This window comes from Aotus nancymaae, unplaced genomic scaffold, assembly GCF_030222135.1.
Source record: "Aotus nancymaae isolate 86718 unplaced genomic scaffold, 86718_ANA_hifiasm-v0.15.2.pri h1tg000014l, whole genome shotgun sequence".
NCBI classification, from domain to species: domain Eukaryota; kingdom Metazoa; phylum Chordata; class Mammalia; order Primates; family Aotidae; genus Aotus; species Aotus nancymaae.
The window spans coordinates 13,938,889-13,960,132 of NW_026988425.1; the positions used below are offsets into that span (position 1 = coordinate 13,938,889).

A 21,244-nucleotide genomic window follows, 5' to 3' on the forward strand; every position below is an offset into this window, starting at 1 on the left:
TCCCTAGGACAGACGTACCTGGCTAAGGAAAGGTCAAATAAGCCCAGAAACTGGCGGAGTGAAGTCTGATACATCTCATTAACCAAGCGCATCTCAGTAATGAGGAAGTAGAGGATGCTGCCCCGAGTAGCCACTGGAAGACAAAGAGCAAGGTTGCATGTGCTACGAGAGAGGAAAATAAATGACCCGTGCAAAGGGATCAGCCTGAACTCTAAATGAAAACAGCAACTTTTATTTTTATATCTTATCAGTGGCTGCCTACCAGATGTGGGATACAAAGCAATACTCATTTGTTAACATATTTAGTTCTTATTTACAACATTTTGTAAGTAATTGGCTATTTGTATTTATTAAATGGTACTTCTCATTTTAGAATCTCTAGACCCCTGGTAAATATATTTTACTGTTTTCACTACGGGTAGAAAAGACAACCACAAGGATTTCAAAGGTTCTGTGTTTAATACCCAGCAAGTGAGGTAGCCATTGGGGACCTCATCTTCAAGTTCCAGGGAGAAGCATGCCTGACCTGGGCTTCCAGTCTGCAAAATAAGCCGTTGCAAAGAAGACGCTTCTGCCTCTCTATCAATAAATGACACTTTGATTATTTTTAAGAGGAATAATAAAATACTAAAAGATAGCCAACTGAATTATTTAGCAGGTTTCTCTTGTACAAGGCCAATTTGCAAATTGGTGGCTGAGGATAAAAATCTCCCATGAGACCACAGAACTACCTTCCCAATACAAAGACTATACACAAAATACCAGCATAGTGTTACCAGATGATAAACAACTGGTGCACTAATTCCTCAGACTTCACTAATTTGTAGTCATCAGACTTTTTAAAATTCTCCTTCTTTACTTACTAACATCAAAATAAGTTCATGAGAACCTTAGCCAACTAATGTGAATGACAAATACTTAGAAAATTTATACCATTATAAAATGTTTTGACCTCCATTTTACTGAATATTTCCCAACAGAAATTCCACAAAACACCTCTACTTTGCATAATCATCTGGATAACTCCCTCACATCCTTCCATTTCTCTAATTCTCATTTATCTCTCATTTCATTTTCCTGTGACATCTGCCTTTCATTGCCAAACTCACCAGGTCTGTATTCCTCCCGGGCTGAGTTAATTTGAACTTCTGTCTCAGCAGAAATTTCTAGCTTCTGTGTTACCTCCTCAGCTGTCCTTTTTGTGTTGCTCAGCACAACAATAAGACTCTCATCTTCTACCAGGGACCCCTGGGTACTTGTGAGGCGGTGAAGCAAGTTATCTTCCAGTTCCTTCATCCTTCTTTTGTTTGCAGTTACATCTTCCATCAGATGAGTTCTTTCTTTCTCCAATTCCTGTTAATTTGCATACATATATTTCCTACTTCAATTAACAACTCTTGTTGAGTATTCCTTAAGACGTTAACCTACATGGCTGCTTTCAAGCTTCTGTACTGCATTTATCATACTCGACTGCAGGAAATACGGACATCAAAAAAAGGAGAAGGGCCAGGCGCAGGGGCTCATGCCTGTCATCCCAGCACTTTGGGAGGCAGAGACAGGTGGATCATTTGAGGTCAAAAATTCGAGACCAGCCTGGCCAACATGGTGAAACACCATCTCTACTAAAATACAAAAAAATTAGCTGAACATCGTGGTGCATACCTGTAGTCTCAGCACTTTGGGAGGCTGCGGCAGGCGGATCATTTGAGGTCAGGAGTTTGAGACTAGCCTGGCCAATATGGTGAAACCCCACCTCTACTAAAATACAAAAGAATTAGCTGGGCATGGTGGTGCATGCCTGTAGTCCCAGCTGCTAGGAAAGCTGAGGCAAGAGAATCTCTTGAACCAGGGAGGCAGAAGTTGCAGTAAGCCAAGATCACACCACTGCACTCCAGCCTGGATGACAGAGTGAGACTCCATCTAAAATAAAATTAAGAAATAAAATAAAATGTTGAAAAAAGGAGGAGGAGAAGTTACAGAGGAAGGAAGAATAGGTGCCAAGCAACATGAAACCTACTAAAAACACTACCAGCATCCTTTTAATCAGCCACTTATTTCCTAAAGTCAAATCAGTTTCAGGTGACTGTTGTGATTATATTTAATATTATACATATAATCTTCTTTTGAAGGGGAAATACATTCGAAGACAAAGATATATATATCTCTGATTAAATAGATTTACTTCTCTCTACTTGCTTAAGAGAGTTCTGTTATTGTTTAAATGTGGTTATTTCAAACTTGCTAGTTGAAATAGTAACCAAGTCTGTGAAAAGCTACTTTCTGAAATCTTAGGCAAGCAACGTAAGCTGCAACCTTACGTTGCAGAGTGAAGCCTTGGAACAGTATTCTCCTTGTTGTCCATTTCTTCCTCTTGGCAGCTTGGAGAGGGAGAGACAGAAGAAAAGAAGGAAGGAAAAGATGGAGCTGGTGGCAAGGGTGGAGGAAGGAGAAATAATGCATGACACTGAGCAAGCCACAGGAAGACGAAGCCCGAAGGCAGGGGACAAAAGAGAAAATATGCTCCTGGAACCAAGTCAAATTGTACATGGATATCAACTTGCTTTACGAGAGACTCTATCTGTGAAGCTAAAGAAAAGAATCAAAATGGAAAGAACAATGAATAAATGATATTTACAAATTTAAAATGAAATTTATGTATTAGAGAGTTTATTTGAAAAGCTTCCTGGATTTGGAGTCCATTGACAATTTACCTATGTTTAACTGCATTTATAATGTACAATTCATTATAAGCAACATATGGGGAAACTAGGGTTAAATGTAGGTGACAAACAGCAAAATCACAGGAAAGCAATTTTGACAGTTCTGATTGGACTCAGTGCAGCTACCTGAACATATGGTACCAAGCTCAAATCTCTAGACCAGCTTCAGAAATGTACATTCTCAACTGGGTAGTCTGGATATTACTCAGTAGATGATATCATTTGGCTCTTTGTCCCCACTCAAATCTCACCTTGAACTCTAATCTCCATAATCCCCATGTGTCAAGGCTGGGACCGGGTAGAGGTAATTGGGTCATGGCGGTTCCCCCATGCTGTTCTCGTAACAGTGACCGAGTTCTCACAAGAGCTTGCGGTTTATAACTGGCATTTCCCCTGCTTGCACTCACTCTGTCCTTCCACCCTGTGAAGAAGGTGGCTGCTTCTCCTTTGCCTTCTGCCATGATTGTAAGTTTCCTGAAGCCTCCCCAGCAATGCAGAACTGTGAGTCAATAAAATCTCTTTCCTTTATAAATTACCCAGTCTCAGATATTTCTTCACAGCAGTGAGAGAACAGACTAATACAGTAGGTTTTGTAGATTCTACTCCCTATTGAGAGAGCCAGAAATCTAAAGTAATGCAGTGATGAATCATAAGAAACCATATAAAACATAATGGACTGCCCACTAATTAATTACACAATTTATCTTTGTTATGATCCAGTATGCATACAAACATTGAGGGAAAGGAGAGGCCAGACCTAGCTCAAACCGTCATTGTTAACCATTACGCAAGTACTTCCCTTTAGTGGTTCTCACAATTATTCATTTTTAGTACTTAGTTTATGCTTATGGGAAACTTATTCACATACTACTCCAGGAATTACATCTTTTTTAAACACTATCGCTATGCTGATAACTCCCAAGTTTATATCTCAGCTTCAAATCATACCTCCTTTCAACATCTCCACTTGGATATCTAAGAGATGTCTCCTACTTAGCACCATCAGCAAAACTAAATGCCTGATCCTCCCTTCAAACCTGCTCAACTTCAGCCTTCCACAGTCCAGAAAATGGCAACATTATTCTTCCAGATGCTCTGGCCAAAACCTTTGTACCCTGTTTGGTCACTTTCTTTTTCTCAAATTCAACAACAAATTCATTGGCAAATCCTCTCTTCTCCACTTCAGACTTAGATTCAGAATCTAATCATTTCTCACTCCTTCCATTATCAGCACCCTGGTTTAAACTATCATCATCACCTCTCTAAATTAGGAGGTCTAAATAGGTCTCCCTATTCCCAGCTTTACCCCCAAGTCTACGCCCAGCCCAGCAGTCAGAATGATGCTACTAAAACATACTTTCGGCCGGGCGCGGTGGCTCAAGCCTGTAATCCCAGCACTTTGGGAGGCCGAGGCGGGTGGATCACGAGGTCAAGAGATCGAGACCATCCTGGTCAACATTGTGAAACCCCGTCTCTACTAATACAAAAAAAAAAAAATTAGCTGGGCATGGTGGCGCGTGCCTGTAATCCCAGCTACTCAGGAAGCTGAGGCAGGAGAATTGCCTGAACCCAGGAGGCGGAGGTTGCGGTGAGCCGAGATCGCGCCATTGCACTCCAGCCTGGGTAACAAGAGCGAAACTCCGTCTCAAAAAAAAAAAAAAAAAAAAAAAAAAAAAAAAAAAAAAACATACTTTCTCTCTCAAAACCCTCCAATGGCCAATCTTTCCACTCAGAATGAAAGGTAAACACCTTACCAAAGCCTATAAGCTCTCCCAAGCTGCCCCCTCCTTCATTACTGCTGGGACCTCATTTCCTACTTTTCTCCCCTTTTTATTTTGTTGCAACCACATTTGCTATTTCCTAAATCAGTGTTTTTCAAACTTCAGTGCATTAGGATCATCTGGAAGGCTTGTGCTGTAGGCCTGGAACAGCATCTGGGAATGTGCACTTCTAATCCCATGTGATGTGATGCTGATATTCTAGGAAACACACTTTAAGACTCACTGTCTTAAACACACAAAGAACTCTCTTTCCTCAGGGCCTCTGCATTGGCTGCTGCTCTGTCACTTCTGTTCTTCTTCCAAATAACTCACTCTCTTCCCTTATTCAAGTCTTCCTCAAATGTTACATTCTCAGTGAGGCCCACTGTGACCACCCTGTTTAAAATGCCAGCCCACCAGCTGACTCCCCAGCTCTCCAGCTCACCAATGTTTGTACTTTGTATGGCATTTACCATCTTCTAACATAATACATAACTTATTTATATATTATGCTTCAGGGATAGTTTGGTTTTTTACTCTATTTTGTTCATTGATAAATTCCCCAATTATTGAAACAAAGCCTGGTACATAGTAGGCACTCAATTAATAGTGCAGATTGAATAATTAAATTTGCATCTGTTTTCAAATTGATAAACTGAAAAACACACAGTGAACTGGAGAATCTAGTCTTTGTGTCAGAAATACAGATGTGGAAATGCTCACTCTGAAAACCATGATGTTTAAAAAAAAAGAAAAAAGGATATGTAGACAAAATTGCATGAAGGCAAACAGCAAAGACTACTGGCCACAGCTTCCTGTTTCAGCCAGTTAATCACCATTGATTGAATGGGTATAGGGGGTAGAACCCCACCAGACTCTCAACTCACCCTCAGAGCACAGTGAATCAGGTCTGGGGACATTCTAGGAAAGGAAGAATTCCCTCTTTAAGCCAAACAAAAGGTCAGAATTCATTTCAATTCTTAATTCTTTAAGATGTAGCAACTCAAGCAAAACTTGCTCTTATCGGCTTTGTTTCCCTCTGTTATCTGGTTACATATGAAAGCTCCCTTAGTGGTTCTTTCAATTCATTGATTCACTAGATGAGAATTTCAAATTTCAGAAAATGTAGAAATTAGTACAGACAAGTGACATTTAATTGCTGCTATAAAATTCATTTCCATAAGCAGTTATAATAAAAGCCCTCTCACGTTATGGTTATACTTGGGAATAAAAGTGATAATGAAAATTCAAACAATTTTTATTGCCATATTTATAAATTTCACACACTATCACTATCATTTCTGAGTTACTAAAGGTGAGCATTTAAAGGTCTTCACCTGAAGACAGGTAAGGGAAGAAATGTAAAGTGGTAGAAAGAGTGATGGTTTTGACATAAGGGAGACATATATTCGAATCACAGCTCTAAAAACCCATCAGCTACATGACATTTGCCATGTTTTAAAACTTTGCAAGCCTCAGTATTTTCATCTGCAAAATGTATGTAGAAACCGCTCATAGGATGATGGTGAGGATATCACCAGTAATGCAGCTAAGATAGTGACTGGATTATGGTAACTGTTCAAAATGTCTTTTCCCTTCCGTCTTCTCCCTTGATTCATTTCTGGCCAAATTTTCAGAAGCGTGATAATGCTTATTACAAAAATAAGTAGTCTGAATAATCAAGTTGAATTGTGGCACAAAGTAAATGATAAATGATACTTTTGATTTTCACATATCATCATGAAATTGCATAATGAAGTAGCTGAAAAGGGATAAGAAAGGAGAACTTAGGCGGCTAAGGATAAATGCTTTTGTGTCAACTGGGAATGAGAACAGGTACTATCAAATTCAAAAGCAGCACCGAGTCTTATCAACCCTTTCTGCACAAAACCTTTATCTTTGCCCGTTTTTTCAACCACATAGCCATTGCCCTACTTGAGAATTTACTTGTCATTCATGGACTACTCTACCAAAACTGATCTTCCTGATGACCCTTTTCTGCTCATAGTCACTTAGGAGATCTCCCTTACCTATTTTGAAAGGTCCAAAATTCTCAATATAGTTGGCAAAACCTGTCACAGCCTACATTTCTAATCTTCTTTCTACTTGACAACTATGGAATTGAGGTTAAAATCGGACCTCCATGTTGTTTATGAAGCAAATATTAATAATATAAACACTGTTAGTAACAATGTATACAATGAGTGGCAAATCATTCAATTTTTTATAAAAAAAATAGTAACTAAAAAGATTAGACATTATTGAGGTGGCTGTGGTCAATTTAATATCATTGTTAACACATTTGTCAATTAAGGTAATTGCCTATATTCCCAAAGAATTAAAATAAAACTAAGAAGCACATTTCTCCAAAGTTTGAAACTGATGAAAATAAAATAAACTAAGTAAATAGTATAATTTAAAGTAACTATTTGGAATCCCAAAAGCAATCTGTATATTAAATAGAAGCAAGTGGCCAAATACTTGGGCACTAGAAAGTTATTGGCAAAAGAAAGTTTATCTGAGAAAAAAATGGAACAATCGTTGCTTGCTTTTCATTCAAGATTAAAAGATTGGAAACCACTTAGGGATATGGTGATTGGTGTATTTTCATTTACATGGCTGATTTAAACATATTTATATTAAACTATTACTTTCATTCCACCAATTCATAAGAAGACTTTTTCAGATTCACATGATAGGGTAAAATTAATCAAAATAATTTTATTGATAAGTCTTTTTCCCACCAAAGGGATTATCTCTTAGCAGGCAGACAGATAGATAGATAGATAGATAGATAAAAGAGAAAGATTTCTTCTAAGTATTCTATATAAATTCTAAAGCTACAATGTAAAATTCTTATATAAACTGTGATATGCTTATTTTTGAAACATATTCCAAAGGGAATTTTAAAAATACAAAATAGATCAAAAGTCTAAAAATAAGACCTGAAACTATAAAACTACTAGAAGAAAACATAAAGGAAATGCTTCAGGACATTGGTCTGGGAAAAGATTCTATGAATAAAACCTCAAAAGCACAGGCAACAAAATCCAAAATAAACAAATGAGGCTATATCAAAAAGCGTCTGAACAGCAAAGGAAACTATCAACAGAGTGAAAAAATAACCTAAAAAATGGAAGCAAATAGTTACAAACTATCCAGGAGGAGATTAATGTCTAGAACATACAAGGAACTCAAACATCTCAACAGAAAAAAAAATTTTTTTGATTAAAAAATAGGTAAATTATCTGAATAGATATGTTTCCAAAGAAGACATAAAAATGGCCAAAAAGTGTATGAAAAAATTCTCAGCATTACTAATCATCAGGGAGATGCAAATTAAAACCACAAGGACGTATCATCTCACCCCAGCTGGGCTGGCTATTATCAACAAGTCAAAAAATAACAAATGCTGTGAGGATGAAGAGGAAAAGTAACTGTTAAACACTGTGGGTGGGAATGCAAAGTAATACAACCTCTATGAAGAACAGTATGGAAGTTCCTCAAAAAACTACACACACGGATACACACATTGAAACAAATAGAACTACCATATGATTCATCAATCCCACTACTGGGCATTTACTCAAAGGAAAGGAAATCAGTATATCAAAGACATGTGTGCACCCCATGTTTACTATAGTACTATTCACAATTGACAAGATATGAAATTCACCTAGGTGCCTAACAACGGATGAATGGATGAAGAAAATGTGGTATACATACACAATGGAATACTATTCAGCAATAAAAAGGAATAAAATCCTGTCATTCACAGCACCATGGATGGAACTGGAGGTCATTATATTAAGCGAAATAAGCTAGGAACAGAAAGTCAAACACTACATATCCTCACTCATATGTATAAGATAAAAAAAAATGTTCATCTCATAGAAGTGAAAAGTAGAACAGAGGATATTAGAGGCTGGAAAGTGTAGGGGGAGGGGTGAGTGGGGGAGATTTGTTAAGATACAAAATTACAGCTAGATAGGATGAATAAGTTATAGTGTTTTACAGCATTGTAAGATGACTGTACTTAACAATAATATATTATATAATTTCAAATAGTTCAAATGAGAATATTGCATGTTCCCAACATAGAGAAATGATAAATGCTTGAGATGATGGATATGCTAATTACCCCAATCTGATCACTATACATTATAATTTGGAAACATCATTATGTACCCCATAAACATGTATAATTATTATTTGTTAATTAAAAATAAAATAAAAAATTATATGTATAGGGTGGTTTAATAAAATTTCATGTACATAGCATTTGTTAATTAAATGATTTTTTAAGTAGCTTAACAAAGAAGCAAATGAAAACTAAACTTATTTTTATATATAAACTGCATTTATAACCAAATTTTTGAAATCAGTAAAAGAAAAATGGCAGCCAGTCAGAGTTTTCATTTTTAAAGGTATCATTCAAGCTCCATTACCAAATATCAATTTTTTGTACTTTTCATGAGTAATTAAAATAGAAATATTAAACAAGAAAACTCAGAAAAAAATTTCTTTTTCCTCCACCACCAGTGAGCTGGTGTTAATGATGTCTGTTTAATGTCCTTCTTAAATTACTTCCCAAGTCAATTTCACCAAGTTCAGGCACTTGTACCTCAAAAGGAAATCACATACCTGTTTGCTCATCCAGAATTCTGAACAATGATGATCCCTGGGGCCTTGTATTGTGTGACCAGTAGAAGCTGTTGATCAAAACTGGCATTTTTCTCCCAATAGAACATAGATTTTTTTTTTTGTTTCTATCTTATTTTCTATTATCAAAGTGAGAGTGCGCCTAAGAGATTTGGTTTCTATAAAGGAAGGTTGTTGGAGGCCTACTGGTTTTAAAACGGTCTAGATACATCACCTTCTGGTAATAACAGCAGAATGTCCAAATCTACTCACAGGTACATCAGATAAACAATTGGATATAGACTTGATTTGAATATGAACAGCACATGCATTTAAAATGACTGTCTTGAAGCACACAGAAAATACAAACTCTGTTAAAAATCATGCTTCCTTGATTTCATACACTCTAAGGTTTCCATGTGTTTCTGGAGCAAACAAACCTGAAGGTCTAGCAGGTGTGTAACTAAGCATTCATGACCGATTATGTGTGATAATAAGGTCCCTCACTGCCCCTGTATCCCCAGGACATAGAACAGCTGATGAATTTTTGGAGTCAAAGATTTGTCTTTTCCTTGCATGATCAATTATGGTTCAGAGCCTCCTTTCACAAGAAGAATCAACAAACCTATGATGTCATGACTCATCCCCATTGAAGAGACTCAGCCTCTGTTTCAGCTCCACATTTCTCAGATGGTTTCCGACATCAACTTCCTATTCTGTGTGGGATATCCTATCCCTTCCTATGTGTAATCCTACTAGCATCAACAGCCCTCCTTAAATCAATAACATTTCAAATTGGTATTTTATATTCATAATCACCCAAGAAGGGATTATAGTCAAGTCATTTCAGTGACTGCATTGTCACTGAAGTCAAAGGAATAATTTGGACTTTAAAACATTGATATATATCTGTGCTCGTAAGGCACAGACATAAGGCTCTTTTCGATTGAGTAACTAGACTATAGGAAATGACCCAAAAGCACCAGGCATCAACTCAGACCCATTTGTACTACCCAGATTGAGAAGATCCAGCAATATCAGCAGATTAAGGAATATGCTGGGAAGTGAAGAAGCTGCAAGAGTAAAAGCCCCTTTCAATAAGCATGCTACTGAAAATGCATCAAGATTAAGTCCAGCAGCTCACTTCTTCTATCCCAAGACCTCACTTTGGGAACAAAATAAATAAAGGTTAGGCGTTATAATGTGGTTCACATTATAAAAGAAAACGAGTATCTGTTATTATGAAAGAAAAAATGAATGTCACATTCTTCTGGATAATCATTTTGGAAGAATTATTTCCTGTGAGCCCAGAACAGATTCTGATAATGAGATGATATTAAAGGAGTAATTTTCTCAAGGCACTCAGTTTTCCTGAGAAGTAAGAGAAAGCCTGGTCCTGCATCCATACTGGCTTTTCAAGGCTACTCCAAGTATTTTCAAATGAGCTTAACAAGCTCCTTATTTCATCTTAAACCTCTGCTATAACAATTAAGGCTCAGTGATGGGTTTATTTTTGTTTTGGTTGTTGCTATTGCTGTTGTTGTGTTTCACGGCACTCCAAGTCTGTCAGGTCAAATTATTTGTTCCAAGGAGACTGCATTCATCTCAGTTGAATATAAGGAAACCAAGGACAAGAACATTATTCAAACTGCCATCAGGGCCCCTTCTCTCCATGAAGCCAAGGCTGCAGGTGGAAGGAGAGTCTCAAATACCAGTGACAGAGGTGGCCCAAAAGACCCTCAGGAACTCCCACTTGCTCAAGATCACATGCTATTGCTCAAGAATCCATGGTGAAACCCCGTCTCTACTAATACAAAAAAATAGCTGGGCATGGTGGCGCGTGCCTGTAATCCGGGCTACTCAGGAGGCTGAGGCAGGAGAATTGCCTGAACCCAGGAGGCGGAGGTTTCAGTGAGCCAAGATCGCGCCATTGCACTCCAGCCTGGGTAACGAGCGAAACTCCGTCTCAAAAAAAAAAAAAAAAAGAATCCCAGTCCTGCCTGAAGTAATTATATGACAATGCTAAATTTCCTCAACCACCTCCATTGAGATTTAACTCAGGACTCAAAAGCTAAGCACGTACGTATTTTGAAGGCTGTCATGACCACAATGGCAACTCAGGGGCAGGAATCAGAATCAGAATCTGCATTTCTGAGATCACCCAACCATGTAAATTTATGAAGCTGGATTAAATGTTCCTAATGCAACTCCTAACTTTATGACTCTGTGATTCATGTGCTATAAATTAAAAAGAATGTTCAGAAAAAAGGAAGAGAGAGAGAAGGGGAGGAAGTGGGGAAGAAAGAGACGTGTGGTAGGGCACAGAAAGGGGGAAGGACAGACCCCAAAGACTTTGCTGACTGTATCACAGTAAATAAATCTTCAGGTCAGCAAAGAAGGTGCCATCAAGTTAACTAAACTCTTCGTTATTACTGAACCCAGGAGCAAATCAATAGCAACCTTAAGAGTTCGTGCAGTTTCACCGTAACAGTCCCATTAAAATCTTCCACGTTTCTTTGTTGAAGCCTCATATATTCCCTGGAGGAAATGCTCACTCAAAAGAAGGAAGTCTACAAATGCGTGGCCATTTTTCATTGAGTGTTAAGTTAGCCCAGTGACACCACTGAGAATGTCAAAGCCAAAATTCAAGACAAGGAGGGTATCCCACCTGACCAGCAGCGTCTGGTATTTGCTGGCAAACAGCTGGAGGATGGCCGCACGCTCTCAGACTACAACATCCAGAAAGAGTCCACCCTGCACCTGGTGCTGCGCCTGCGAGGTGGCATTATTGAGCCTTCCCTCCGCCAGCTTGCCCAGAAATACAACTGCGACAAGATGATCTGCCGCAAGTGCTATGCTCGCCTGCACCCCCGTGCTGTCAACTGCCGCAAGAAGAAGTGTGGCCACACCAACAACCTGCGCCCCAAGAAGAAGGTCAAATAAGCCTCTTCCTTCCTGGAAGGGCAGCCTCCTGCCCAGGCCCCATGACCCTGGAGCCTCAATAAAGTGTCCCTTTGGTTGACTGGAAAAAAAAAAAAAAAAAAAAAAAAGTTATCCCATAAAACAGAAGGAAAGAAGGCAGACATGGAGTTACATTTCATTAGCATTGTTAAGTCAGTAGCCTTCAGAAGTTACAGAGTGAAACTCAGGTGTCACAAACTTCTGTCTTCTCATATCAGACCCCATCAGGACATACTGTAGAGCTCTCTTAGATCACAAATGAGAACTGACAATGTTGTTTGTTATGAGTACAGAGTTTTAATTTTATATTCTAAAGCCATAATAATAAATCAAATGAAAGAAAAACCTAGACGTGTACTAGAAAATTAAAAGTCAACAGGTGAGTAGAATTCATAATAGAACACACTTTTCAGAAAAATAAATCAATTTAGGACCAGAATAATGATGCTGAAGATGAGACTGATTCCTCCTAGTTTCATCATCAGTCTGTATAAAGGCAATCGATGACATAACTTATGAGACATATGTGAAACATACGGGTACATGATTGGTTAATAATTTCCTTTAGGAAAAAAGAAGACACTTGGAGATTAATGGAAAAAAAACACAGGGAATAAAAGGAAAGAAACAGTTCTATTACAACTGTTATTTTATCTTGTTTTTGCCAATGAAATATGACATTAAAGCAAGACAGAAGGGAAAGGAGCCACACTTCACTCACCTGCTTCTCTGTGAGAATGACCCTCCCCAGTAACTGATCTTCTAGACCTTTCATGGTGACAGTGAAGTCAATGATGGACGTACGAGCACTTATCTCAGGGGTGTAGGCTGGGTTAGGCAGTTTGGTGGTAATGTAGAGTCTAAAGCCATCCATCACATCTACTTCTTTGTCACCAATTTTCACCTTTTTTTACCAAAAAAAAAAAGTTTAAGTAATAAAATAGAGATATACCTTACTGTGTCTTTTTTGTATCATATCAAGTATTGTTTTAAACAATTATGTAATTTGAGATCATTCGTATACTAAAAAAGAAATGGTCATGAGGCATCTGCACAGCTTCAGACAAGTAAGATGAAAGGAAGGAAACAAAGAAGGATGGAAGGAAGAAATATATATATATATACACACACACACACACACACACACACACACATATAATTGACTGAATATAGAATTTAACACCAACATTGTTGTGGACACACTGCAGGAGAGAGATGGATCTTTTACACAATATTCAGTTCAGAGGCTGAGACTGATGATGCCACACATGTACCAAAAGAGTATAAAAAGGCTTATTACTCACATAGAGAGATTTTGGGAGAGGTCAGAGTAGGTTCCCAAGCAGGTCCCAAAAACCGACTTGAGAGAGCAGGGAGGCGCAGCTGCTCTAGGGCTGTACGGTATTTTGTGGGTAGAGCTGGGGTGAGGGATCCCATACATAGATGTGGACAGGGGACTGCATTGTTTGAATTATCAGCCTGTGCCAAAGGAGGGGGCACCCAGGTTTTATCAGCTTGCCCAGATGTGGGTGGGGCAGAAGGGGAGAGGGGCATGGAGAAGCTTCAAAGCTGTAAGCATCAAGACGCAGTCAGACCCCTTTTCACATTACAAAACTGAAATCGATATTCCTAAAAGGATATTTGAATCCAAAGTCGAGAAGCACAGAAGAGAAAAACAAACCTTTCCCACTGACTCAAATTTAAGTTGTTGCCAATTGAGAGAATCCTATCTGTGTCACATTGCCTCATGGAAGTATTCTGCATGTCGTCATCCACAGGTTTAACCTACCTTAAAGGTGGACCCAGTTTTAATGAAGTTTCTTTCCAAAATATTATCGAGTGCTGGATCTAGTTCCTCTCCAACATCTTCGATAAGCAAGGGCCTTCCAAGAGAAAGGCTGTCCTCCAGGTGGTTTCTAAAGTACTTGTGATTTAAAGATGTGATCTAGGAACAGGATCACAAGGTTGCTATTGACAGACATTAACATGAAACAACGCACAGGGATAACTGTTTTCAAATGAAGATAAAGCATTCTACTGCATGAGGCAAATAAAATTGAGCATCCAAAATGTTCCAAAACACAAAACTTTTTGAGAGTCCACGTGAGCCACAGCGGAAAATTCCACACCTGACCCCTATGCTTTCTGATGGTTGAATGTACACAAACTTTGTTTCATGCATAAAATTATTTAAAATGTGATATAAAATTACCTTCACATATATGAATAAGGTGTATATGAAACATAAATGAATTTCATGTTCCGATGTGGGTCCCATCTTCAAGTTATCTCATTATGTATATGCAAATATTCCAAAATCTAAAAAAATCTAAAATCTGACACACTTCTAATCCCAAGTATTTAGTTTGATAAAGGGCTTTCAACTCATACAGAAGTTTTCAGAGATCCTCGACTGTGAAATGCATACTTGTTGAAAGCGTAAAGAAGCTTAAACTGTTTCCATTGTTTTTTAGCAAACCATCATATTGTTTTATTGGGAAGTTTGTAACAGCCGTGTGTGGAAATGTTTTTTCTTCACCACTACCACTTTTGTGACCAATAATAACACAATAATTAGGAAGTATTCACCCAAAGCGCTGCACAATTTGTGTGATACAGCTCTGCCATTCTCTATTCATCAAAGAGAGCCCTGGAACTTGACAGAATAGTCTGAAACCATTGAAAGATGGCATTGGTAGAGATCAACACGAATGCAAATAATGAAAGTTTTAGAAAAGATCTTTATATTGATTTAAGCTTGCATTTGCTACTGCTCTACCTAGGATTACAAAAACATCTCAGCTGGGCATGGTGGCTCACGCCTATAATCCCAGCACTTCGGGAGGCCGAGGCAGGCGGATCTCAAGGTCAGGAGATTGAGACCATCCTGGCTAACACAGTGAAACCCCGTTTCTACTAAAAATACAAAAAATTAGCCGGATATGGTGGCATGCACCTGTAGTCTCAGCTACTCAGGAGTCTGAGGCAGGATAATCAATTGAACCCAGGAAGGCAGAGGTTGCAGTGAGCTGAGATCGTGCCACTGCGCTCCAACTTGGGCGACAGAGTGAGACTCCATCTCAAAAAAAAAAAAACTAATGTTTTCAAATATTTCTCTACTCTTGGATTCTTGTTGGTTTGAGGCAATAAAACTTAACCAGTAACATAAACACAGTCAAATACAAATTACCTGGAGTTCATTTCGGCTTTCTTTATTTTTAATCCAGATCTTGCCTTGGGTCTGTGGATCAATTAACAAAGGGTAGCGAGATGCCTTCGTGACAATAATTCCATTTTGAATGGACAGGTCATCATTTGGCAGACCTTGGAGGTTCCATTCACTAATAGTAGGTGCGTCAATCAACATCTCACTGAGATTTAGGTTCTTTCCAAATGGAATTTTCCGGGCTTTCATTTCCTTCTGCCAGTCATTTAACAGAATATCACGAAACTCTTGGTTAAATGGACCAGAATAAGACAGAAAAGCTGTAGCCAATAGAACATCCCCTAAAACAGAAAACAAACACCACTGAAATACTTTAGATTCATCCTTGTAATAGTACAGCATATTAAAAATGAAAAAAATTAAAAAGACAATAATTCTTTCAAACAAAATTCCACAAATCAAACTGGAAGCACATGTGGTTGTGCCGGTGAATAAGCAGTAGTCTGGTTTATTGGTCAATAAGGTCCAAGTGACCTACCAAGTGATACCTGCTAGCAGTCAAACACTGGATTATTTTTACTCTCGTAAGAAGTGAGAAAATGACCTCTAAGTTTAAGAGAATCAAAACCTCATAAGACAGAGCCTTCATTAAACGTGACCTTGATCAATATGCCCATGCACTCACAGAATTCTAAAGTGACCTGATAATAAAAAGCATAAATGTAGTTAACACATCTAATAAGGACAGCATAGATGTCAGACCAATATCCCTTTCTCTGAAATGGCTGAATAAACACACACACACACATAGGAATTTGAAATAATCAAGTGCTGTTTTTTATTTTTATTAAAGTATAAGCTTTCTAATTCCCTATCACTGTCAACACACAATCTCATCAATAAAGAAATTTACATACCTACAAGTCTTTTAGTTTGTGCAGCAAACTCTTGACTTTGCTGTGTCCATCTTTCTTTTTCACCCGCTAAGCCACTGATGAGAGTGGAAGCTGTCTGCATCTTTTGTCTGCATCGCTCTGCATCTTCAAGCAAGGTCTAACATAGGCCATAATGACAAGAAAACATTTACTGAAATAAATAGAGCCTCTGGCTCAAAAATGCAACTGTAGAACATGACATATTATCTGCCTTCAGAGACATATGAGCCATGACTTCACAGGAAGCATGAGATTCCATTTCCACATGTCCATCAGCCCACTCCCTCTCCTTTGCCCTGTTTTCTCTCTTGTCCCCTGCCTATGGACCTTGGCTGGATTCCTCCAGTTGGTGCCATAAGCCAAGTGGTCAGATGTTAATAACAGAGATATGGCAGAAATATGCATTATTTATTATTTCCTCATAAAGAAAAGTAGGAGTAGCATATGAACATACATGCTAACATAATACAGCACCCAAAATATAAAGAAATCCATATCCTTACTTGAATATTAGGAATCTCTCTCATGTTAAAGTTCTGTGTCATGATTGCTTCATCTAACTCTATGCTTCCTTTTACTTTAGGTGAAATCTTAGATTATCTGAAAATCATGGTGCTCTGAGGCGCCTGAACAAATTTTAGCCACACTTGTGTTGGCAGATCCCTTCCTGCTATTCCTTGTGACAACGATAGGCCTTTAACCCAGACTTCCACATCCTGTAGGCACTCCATGCTTAGTTCCTCAAAACAAAATGGCTCCAGTGGCCCACGCCTGTGATCCCAGCACTTTGGGAGGCCGAGGTGGGCAGGTCATTTGAGGTCAGGAGTTTGAAACCAGCCTGAGCTACAGGGTGAAACCCCATCTGTACTAAAAATACAAAATTTAGCCAGGTGTGGTGGTGGGCACCTGTTATCCCACTTAGGAGGCTGAGGCAGAAGAAGCACTGGAACCAAGATCGAGGTTGCACTGAGCCAAGATGGTGCTACGGAACTCCAGCCTGGGCAACAGAGTGTGACTCTGTCTCAAAAAAAACACAAAAAGCAAAAAACAAATGGCTCTGTTTCTTGGTGTTTAAGCAATAATTGCTTATTCTACTTGTAAAAATCTAAACTTATAAAATAAAATGGGTATGGACAAAGGTTTAGCTACATGACAAGTCACTGGGTGGTCAAATATATATATACATGCTAAATGTCTAACAATAGAGGATTATTTAAATAAATTATAGTGTATCCATGAATAATAATATGCTGAAGCCATCGATAAAATCTCAAAAAGATTTTAGCTGTGTCCAAGAGATTCTGGTATGTTCTATCTTTGTTCTCATTGGTTTCAAAAAACTTATTTATTTCTGCCTTAATTTTGGTATTTATGCAGTAGTCTTTCAGGAGCAGGTTACTCAGTTTCCATATAGTTGTACAGTTTTGAGTGAGTTTCTTAATCCTGAGATCTAATTTGGCTGTACTGTGGTCTGAGAGACTGTTATGATTTCCATTCTTTTACATTTGCTGAGGAGTGTTTTACTTCCAATTATGTGGTCAATTTTAGAATAAGTTCAATGTGGTGCTGAGAGGAATGTATATTCTGTTGATTTGCGGTGGAGAGTTCTGTAGATGTCTTACGTCAGCTTGGTCCTGGGCTGAGTTCAAGTCCTGAATATCCTTGTTAATTTTCTGTCTCATTGATCTATCTAATATTAGCAGTGGGGTGTTAAAGTCTCCCATTATTTTTGTGTGGGAGTCTAAGTCTCTTTGCAGGTCTCTAAGAACTTGCTTTATGAATCTGGGTGCTCCTGTATAGGGTACATATATATTTAGGATAGTTAGCTCTTCTTGTTGCATTGATCCCTTTACCATTATGTAATGCCCTTCTTTGTCTTTTTTGATCTTTGTTGGTTTAAAGTCTGTTTGATCAGATTAGGATTGCAACCCCTGCTACTGTTTGCTTTCCATTTGCTTGGTAAACATTCCTCCATCCCCTTACTTTGAGGCTATGTGTGTCTTTGCACATGAGATGGGTCTCCTGAATACAGCACACTGATGGGTCTTGACTCTTTATCCAATTTGCCTGTCTGTGTCTTTTAATTGGAGCATTTAGCCCACTTACATTTCAGGCTAATACTGTTATGTGTGAATTTAATCCTGTCATTATGATGCTAGCTGGTTGTTTCGCCCGTTAGTTGACACAGTTTCTTCATAGTGTCAATGGTGTTTACAATTTGGTATCCTTTTGCAGTGGCTGATACTGGTTGTTTCTTTCCATGTTTAGTGCTTCCTTCAGGAACTCTTGTAAGGCAGGTCTGGTGGTAACAAAATCTCTCAGCATCTGCTTGTCTGTAAAGGATTTTATTTCTCCTTCATTTATGAAGCTTAATTTGGCTGGATATGAAATTCTTGGTTGAAAATTCTTTAAGAATATTGAATATTGGCCTCCACTCTCTTATGAATTCTAGGTTTCTGCCAAGAGATCCACTGTTAGTGAGATGGGCTTCCCTTTGTGGGTAACCTGACCTTTCTCTCTGGCTGCCCTTAACATTTTTTCCTTCATTTCAACCTTGGTGAATCTGATGATTATGTGTCTTGGGGATGCTCTTCTCAAGGAGTATCTTTGTGGTGCTCTCTGTATTTCCTGAATTTGAATGTTGGCCTGTCTTGCTAGGTTGGGGAAGTTCTCCTGAATAATATCCTGAAGAGTGTTTTCCAACTTGGTTCCATTTTCCCCATCACTATCAGGTAAAGCAGTGTTTAGATAAGGAAATTTATAGCACTAAATGCCCACAGGAGAAAGCAGGAAAGATCTAAAACCGACATCCTAACACCAAAATTAAAAGAACTAGAGACACAAGAGCAAATAAATTCCAAGGCTAGCAGAAGACAAGAAATAACTAAGATCACAGCAGAACTGAAAGAGATTGAGATATCAAAAATCCTTCAAAAAAATCAGTGAATCCAGGAGCTGGCTTTTTGCAAAGATTAACAAAATAGACTGCTAGCCAGACTAATACAGAAGACAAGAGAGAAGAATCAAATAGACACAATAAAAATGAAAAAGGAGACATCACCACTGATCCCACAGGAATACAAACTACCATCAGAGAATACTATAAATATCTCTAGGGAAATCAACTAGAAAATCTACAAGAAATAGATAAATTCCTGGATACATACACCCTCCCAAGACTAAGCCAGGAAGAAGTTGAATCCCTGAATAGACCAATAACAAGTTCTGAAATTGAGGCAGTAATTAATAGCCTACCAACCAAAAGAAAGCTCAGGATCACACAGATTCACAGCCAAATTCTACCAGAGGTACAAATAGGAGCTGGTACCATTCCTTCTGAAACTATTCCAAACAACAGAAAAAGAGGAACTCCTCCCTAACTAATTTTATGAGGCCAGCATCATCCTGATACCAAAACCTTGCAGAGACACAATAAAAAAAGAAAATTTCATGATAGTATCCCTGATGAACATCGATACAAAAATCCTCAATAAAATACAGGCAAACTGAATCCAGCAGCACATCAAAAGACTAATCCACCATGATCAAGTTGGCTTAATCCCTGGGATGCAAGGCTGGTTCAACATCTGCAAATCTATAAACACAATCCATCACATAAACAGAACCAATGACAAAAACCACATGATTATCTCAATAGATGCAGAAAATGCCTTTGATAAAATTTAAAACCCCTTCATGCTAAAAACTCTCAATAAACTAGGTACTGGTGGAATGCATCTCAAAATAATAAGAGCTATTTATGACAAACCCACAGCCATTATCATACTGAATGGGCAAAAGCTGAAAACATTCCCTTTGAAAACCAGCACAAGACAAGGATGCCCTCTCTCACCACTCCTATTCAACATAATGTTGGAAGTTCTGGCCAGGGCAATCAGGCAAGAAAAAGAAATAACAGGTATTCAAATAGGAAGAAAGCAAGTCAATTTGTCTCTGTTTGCAGATTACATGACTGTATATTTAGAAAACCACATTGTCTCAGCTGAAAATCTCCTTAAGCTGATAAACAACTTCAGCTAAGTCTCTGGATACAAAATCAATGTGCAAAAATCACAGGCATTCCTACACATCAATAATAGACAAACAGAGAGCCAAATCATGAGTGAACTCCCATTCACAATTACTATAAATAGAATAAAATACCTAGGAATACAACTTACAAGGGATGTGAAGGACCAACCTCTTCAAGGAGAATTATAAACCACTGCTCAAGGAAATATAAGAGGACACTAACAAATGGAAAAGCATTCCATGCTCATGGATAGGAAGAATCAATATCGTGAAAATGGCCATATTGCCCAAAGTAATTTATAGATTCAATGCTATCCCCATCAACCTACCATTGACTTTCTTCACATAATTAGAAAACACTACTTCAAATTTCATATGGAACCAAAAAAGAGCCTGTATAGCCAAGACAATACTAACCAAAAAGAACAAAGCTGGAGCATCACACTACCTGACTTCAAACTATACTATAAAGCTACAGTAATCAAAAGAGCATGGTACTGGTACCAAAATAGAGACATAGACCAATGGAACAGAACAGAGGCCTCAGAAATAACTCCATACATCTACAACCATCTGATCTTTGACAAACCTGACAAAACAAGCAATGGGGCAAGAACTCCCTATTTAATAAATGGTGTTGAGAAAACAGGCTGGCCATGTGCAGAAAATTGAAACTGGACCCTTCTTTACACCTTATACAAATATTAACTCAAGTTGGATTAAAGACTTAAACATAAGACCTAAAACCATAAAAACCCTAGAATAAAATTTAGGCAATATCATTCAGGATATAGGCATGGGCAAAGACTTCATTACTAAAACACCAAAAGTAATGGCAACAAAAGCCAAAATTGAAAAATTGGATCTAATTAAACTAAAGAGCTTCTGCACAGCAAAAGAAACTATCATCAAAGTAAATAGGCAACCTACAGAATGGGAGAAAATTTTTGCAATCTATCCTTCAGACAAAGGGCTAAATCCAGAATCTACAAAGAACTTAAAAGAAATTTACAAGAAAAAAAACAACCC

At 38.1% G+C, this 21,244-nt stretch overlaps 2 protein-coding genes across 2 annotated transcripts in view; one reads left to right on the forward strand and one right to left on the reverse strand.

The window, feature by feature from the left end:
* Positions 1–21,244, reverse strand: part of DNAH5 (dynein axonemal heavy chain 5) — a 373,821-nt gene that overhangs the window by 56,091 nt on the left and 296,486 nt on the right. The window contains exons 62-67 of the mRNA XM_064375875.1: positions 16,166–16,301; positions 15,273–15,589; positions 13,872–14,027; positions 12,804–12,986; positions 1,110–1,353; positions 19–133 (exon numbers count right to left, since the gene is read on the reverse strand). Coding sequence (XP_064231945.1) covers positions 19–133; positions 1,110–1,353; positions 12,804–12,986; positions 13,872–14,027; positions 15,273–15,589; positions 16,166–16,301 — 1,151 coding nt within the window. The remainder of the gene's footprint in view (positions 1–18; positions 134–1,109; positions 1,354–12,803; positions 12,987–13,871; positions 14,028–15,272; positions 15,590–16,165; positions 16,302–21,244) is intronic.
* On the forward strand, positions 2,419–12,143 carry LOC105732940 (ubiquitin-ribosomal protein eL40 fusion protein-like). The gene is made up of 2 exons (XM_064375738.1): positions 2,419–2,580; positions 11,732–12,143. Exons 1-2 carry the CDS (start codon positions 2,419–2,421, stop codon positions 12,062–12,064), a joined length of 495 nt encoding a protein of 164 aa, XP_064231808.1. The 3' UTR covers positions 12,065–12,143.

Coding starts and splice junctions, on each gene's coding strand:
- LOC105732940 (XM_064375738.1), top strand. CDS start 2,419: ATGGAGCTGGTGGCAAGGGTGGAGGAAGGAGAAATAATGCATGACACT. Junction 2,581..11,731: donor CTTTACGAGAGACTCTATCT/GTGAAGCTAAAG, acceptor GTGTTAAGTTAG/CCCAGTGACACCACTGAGAA.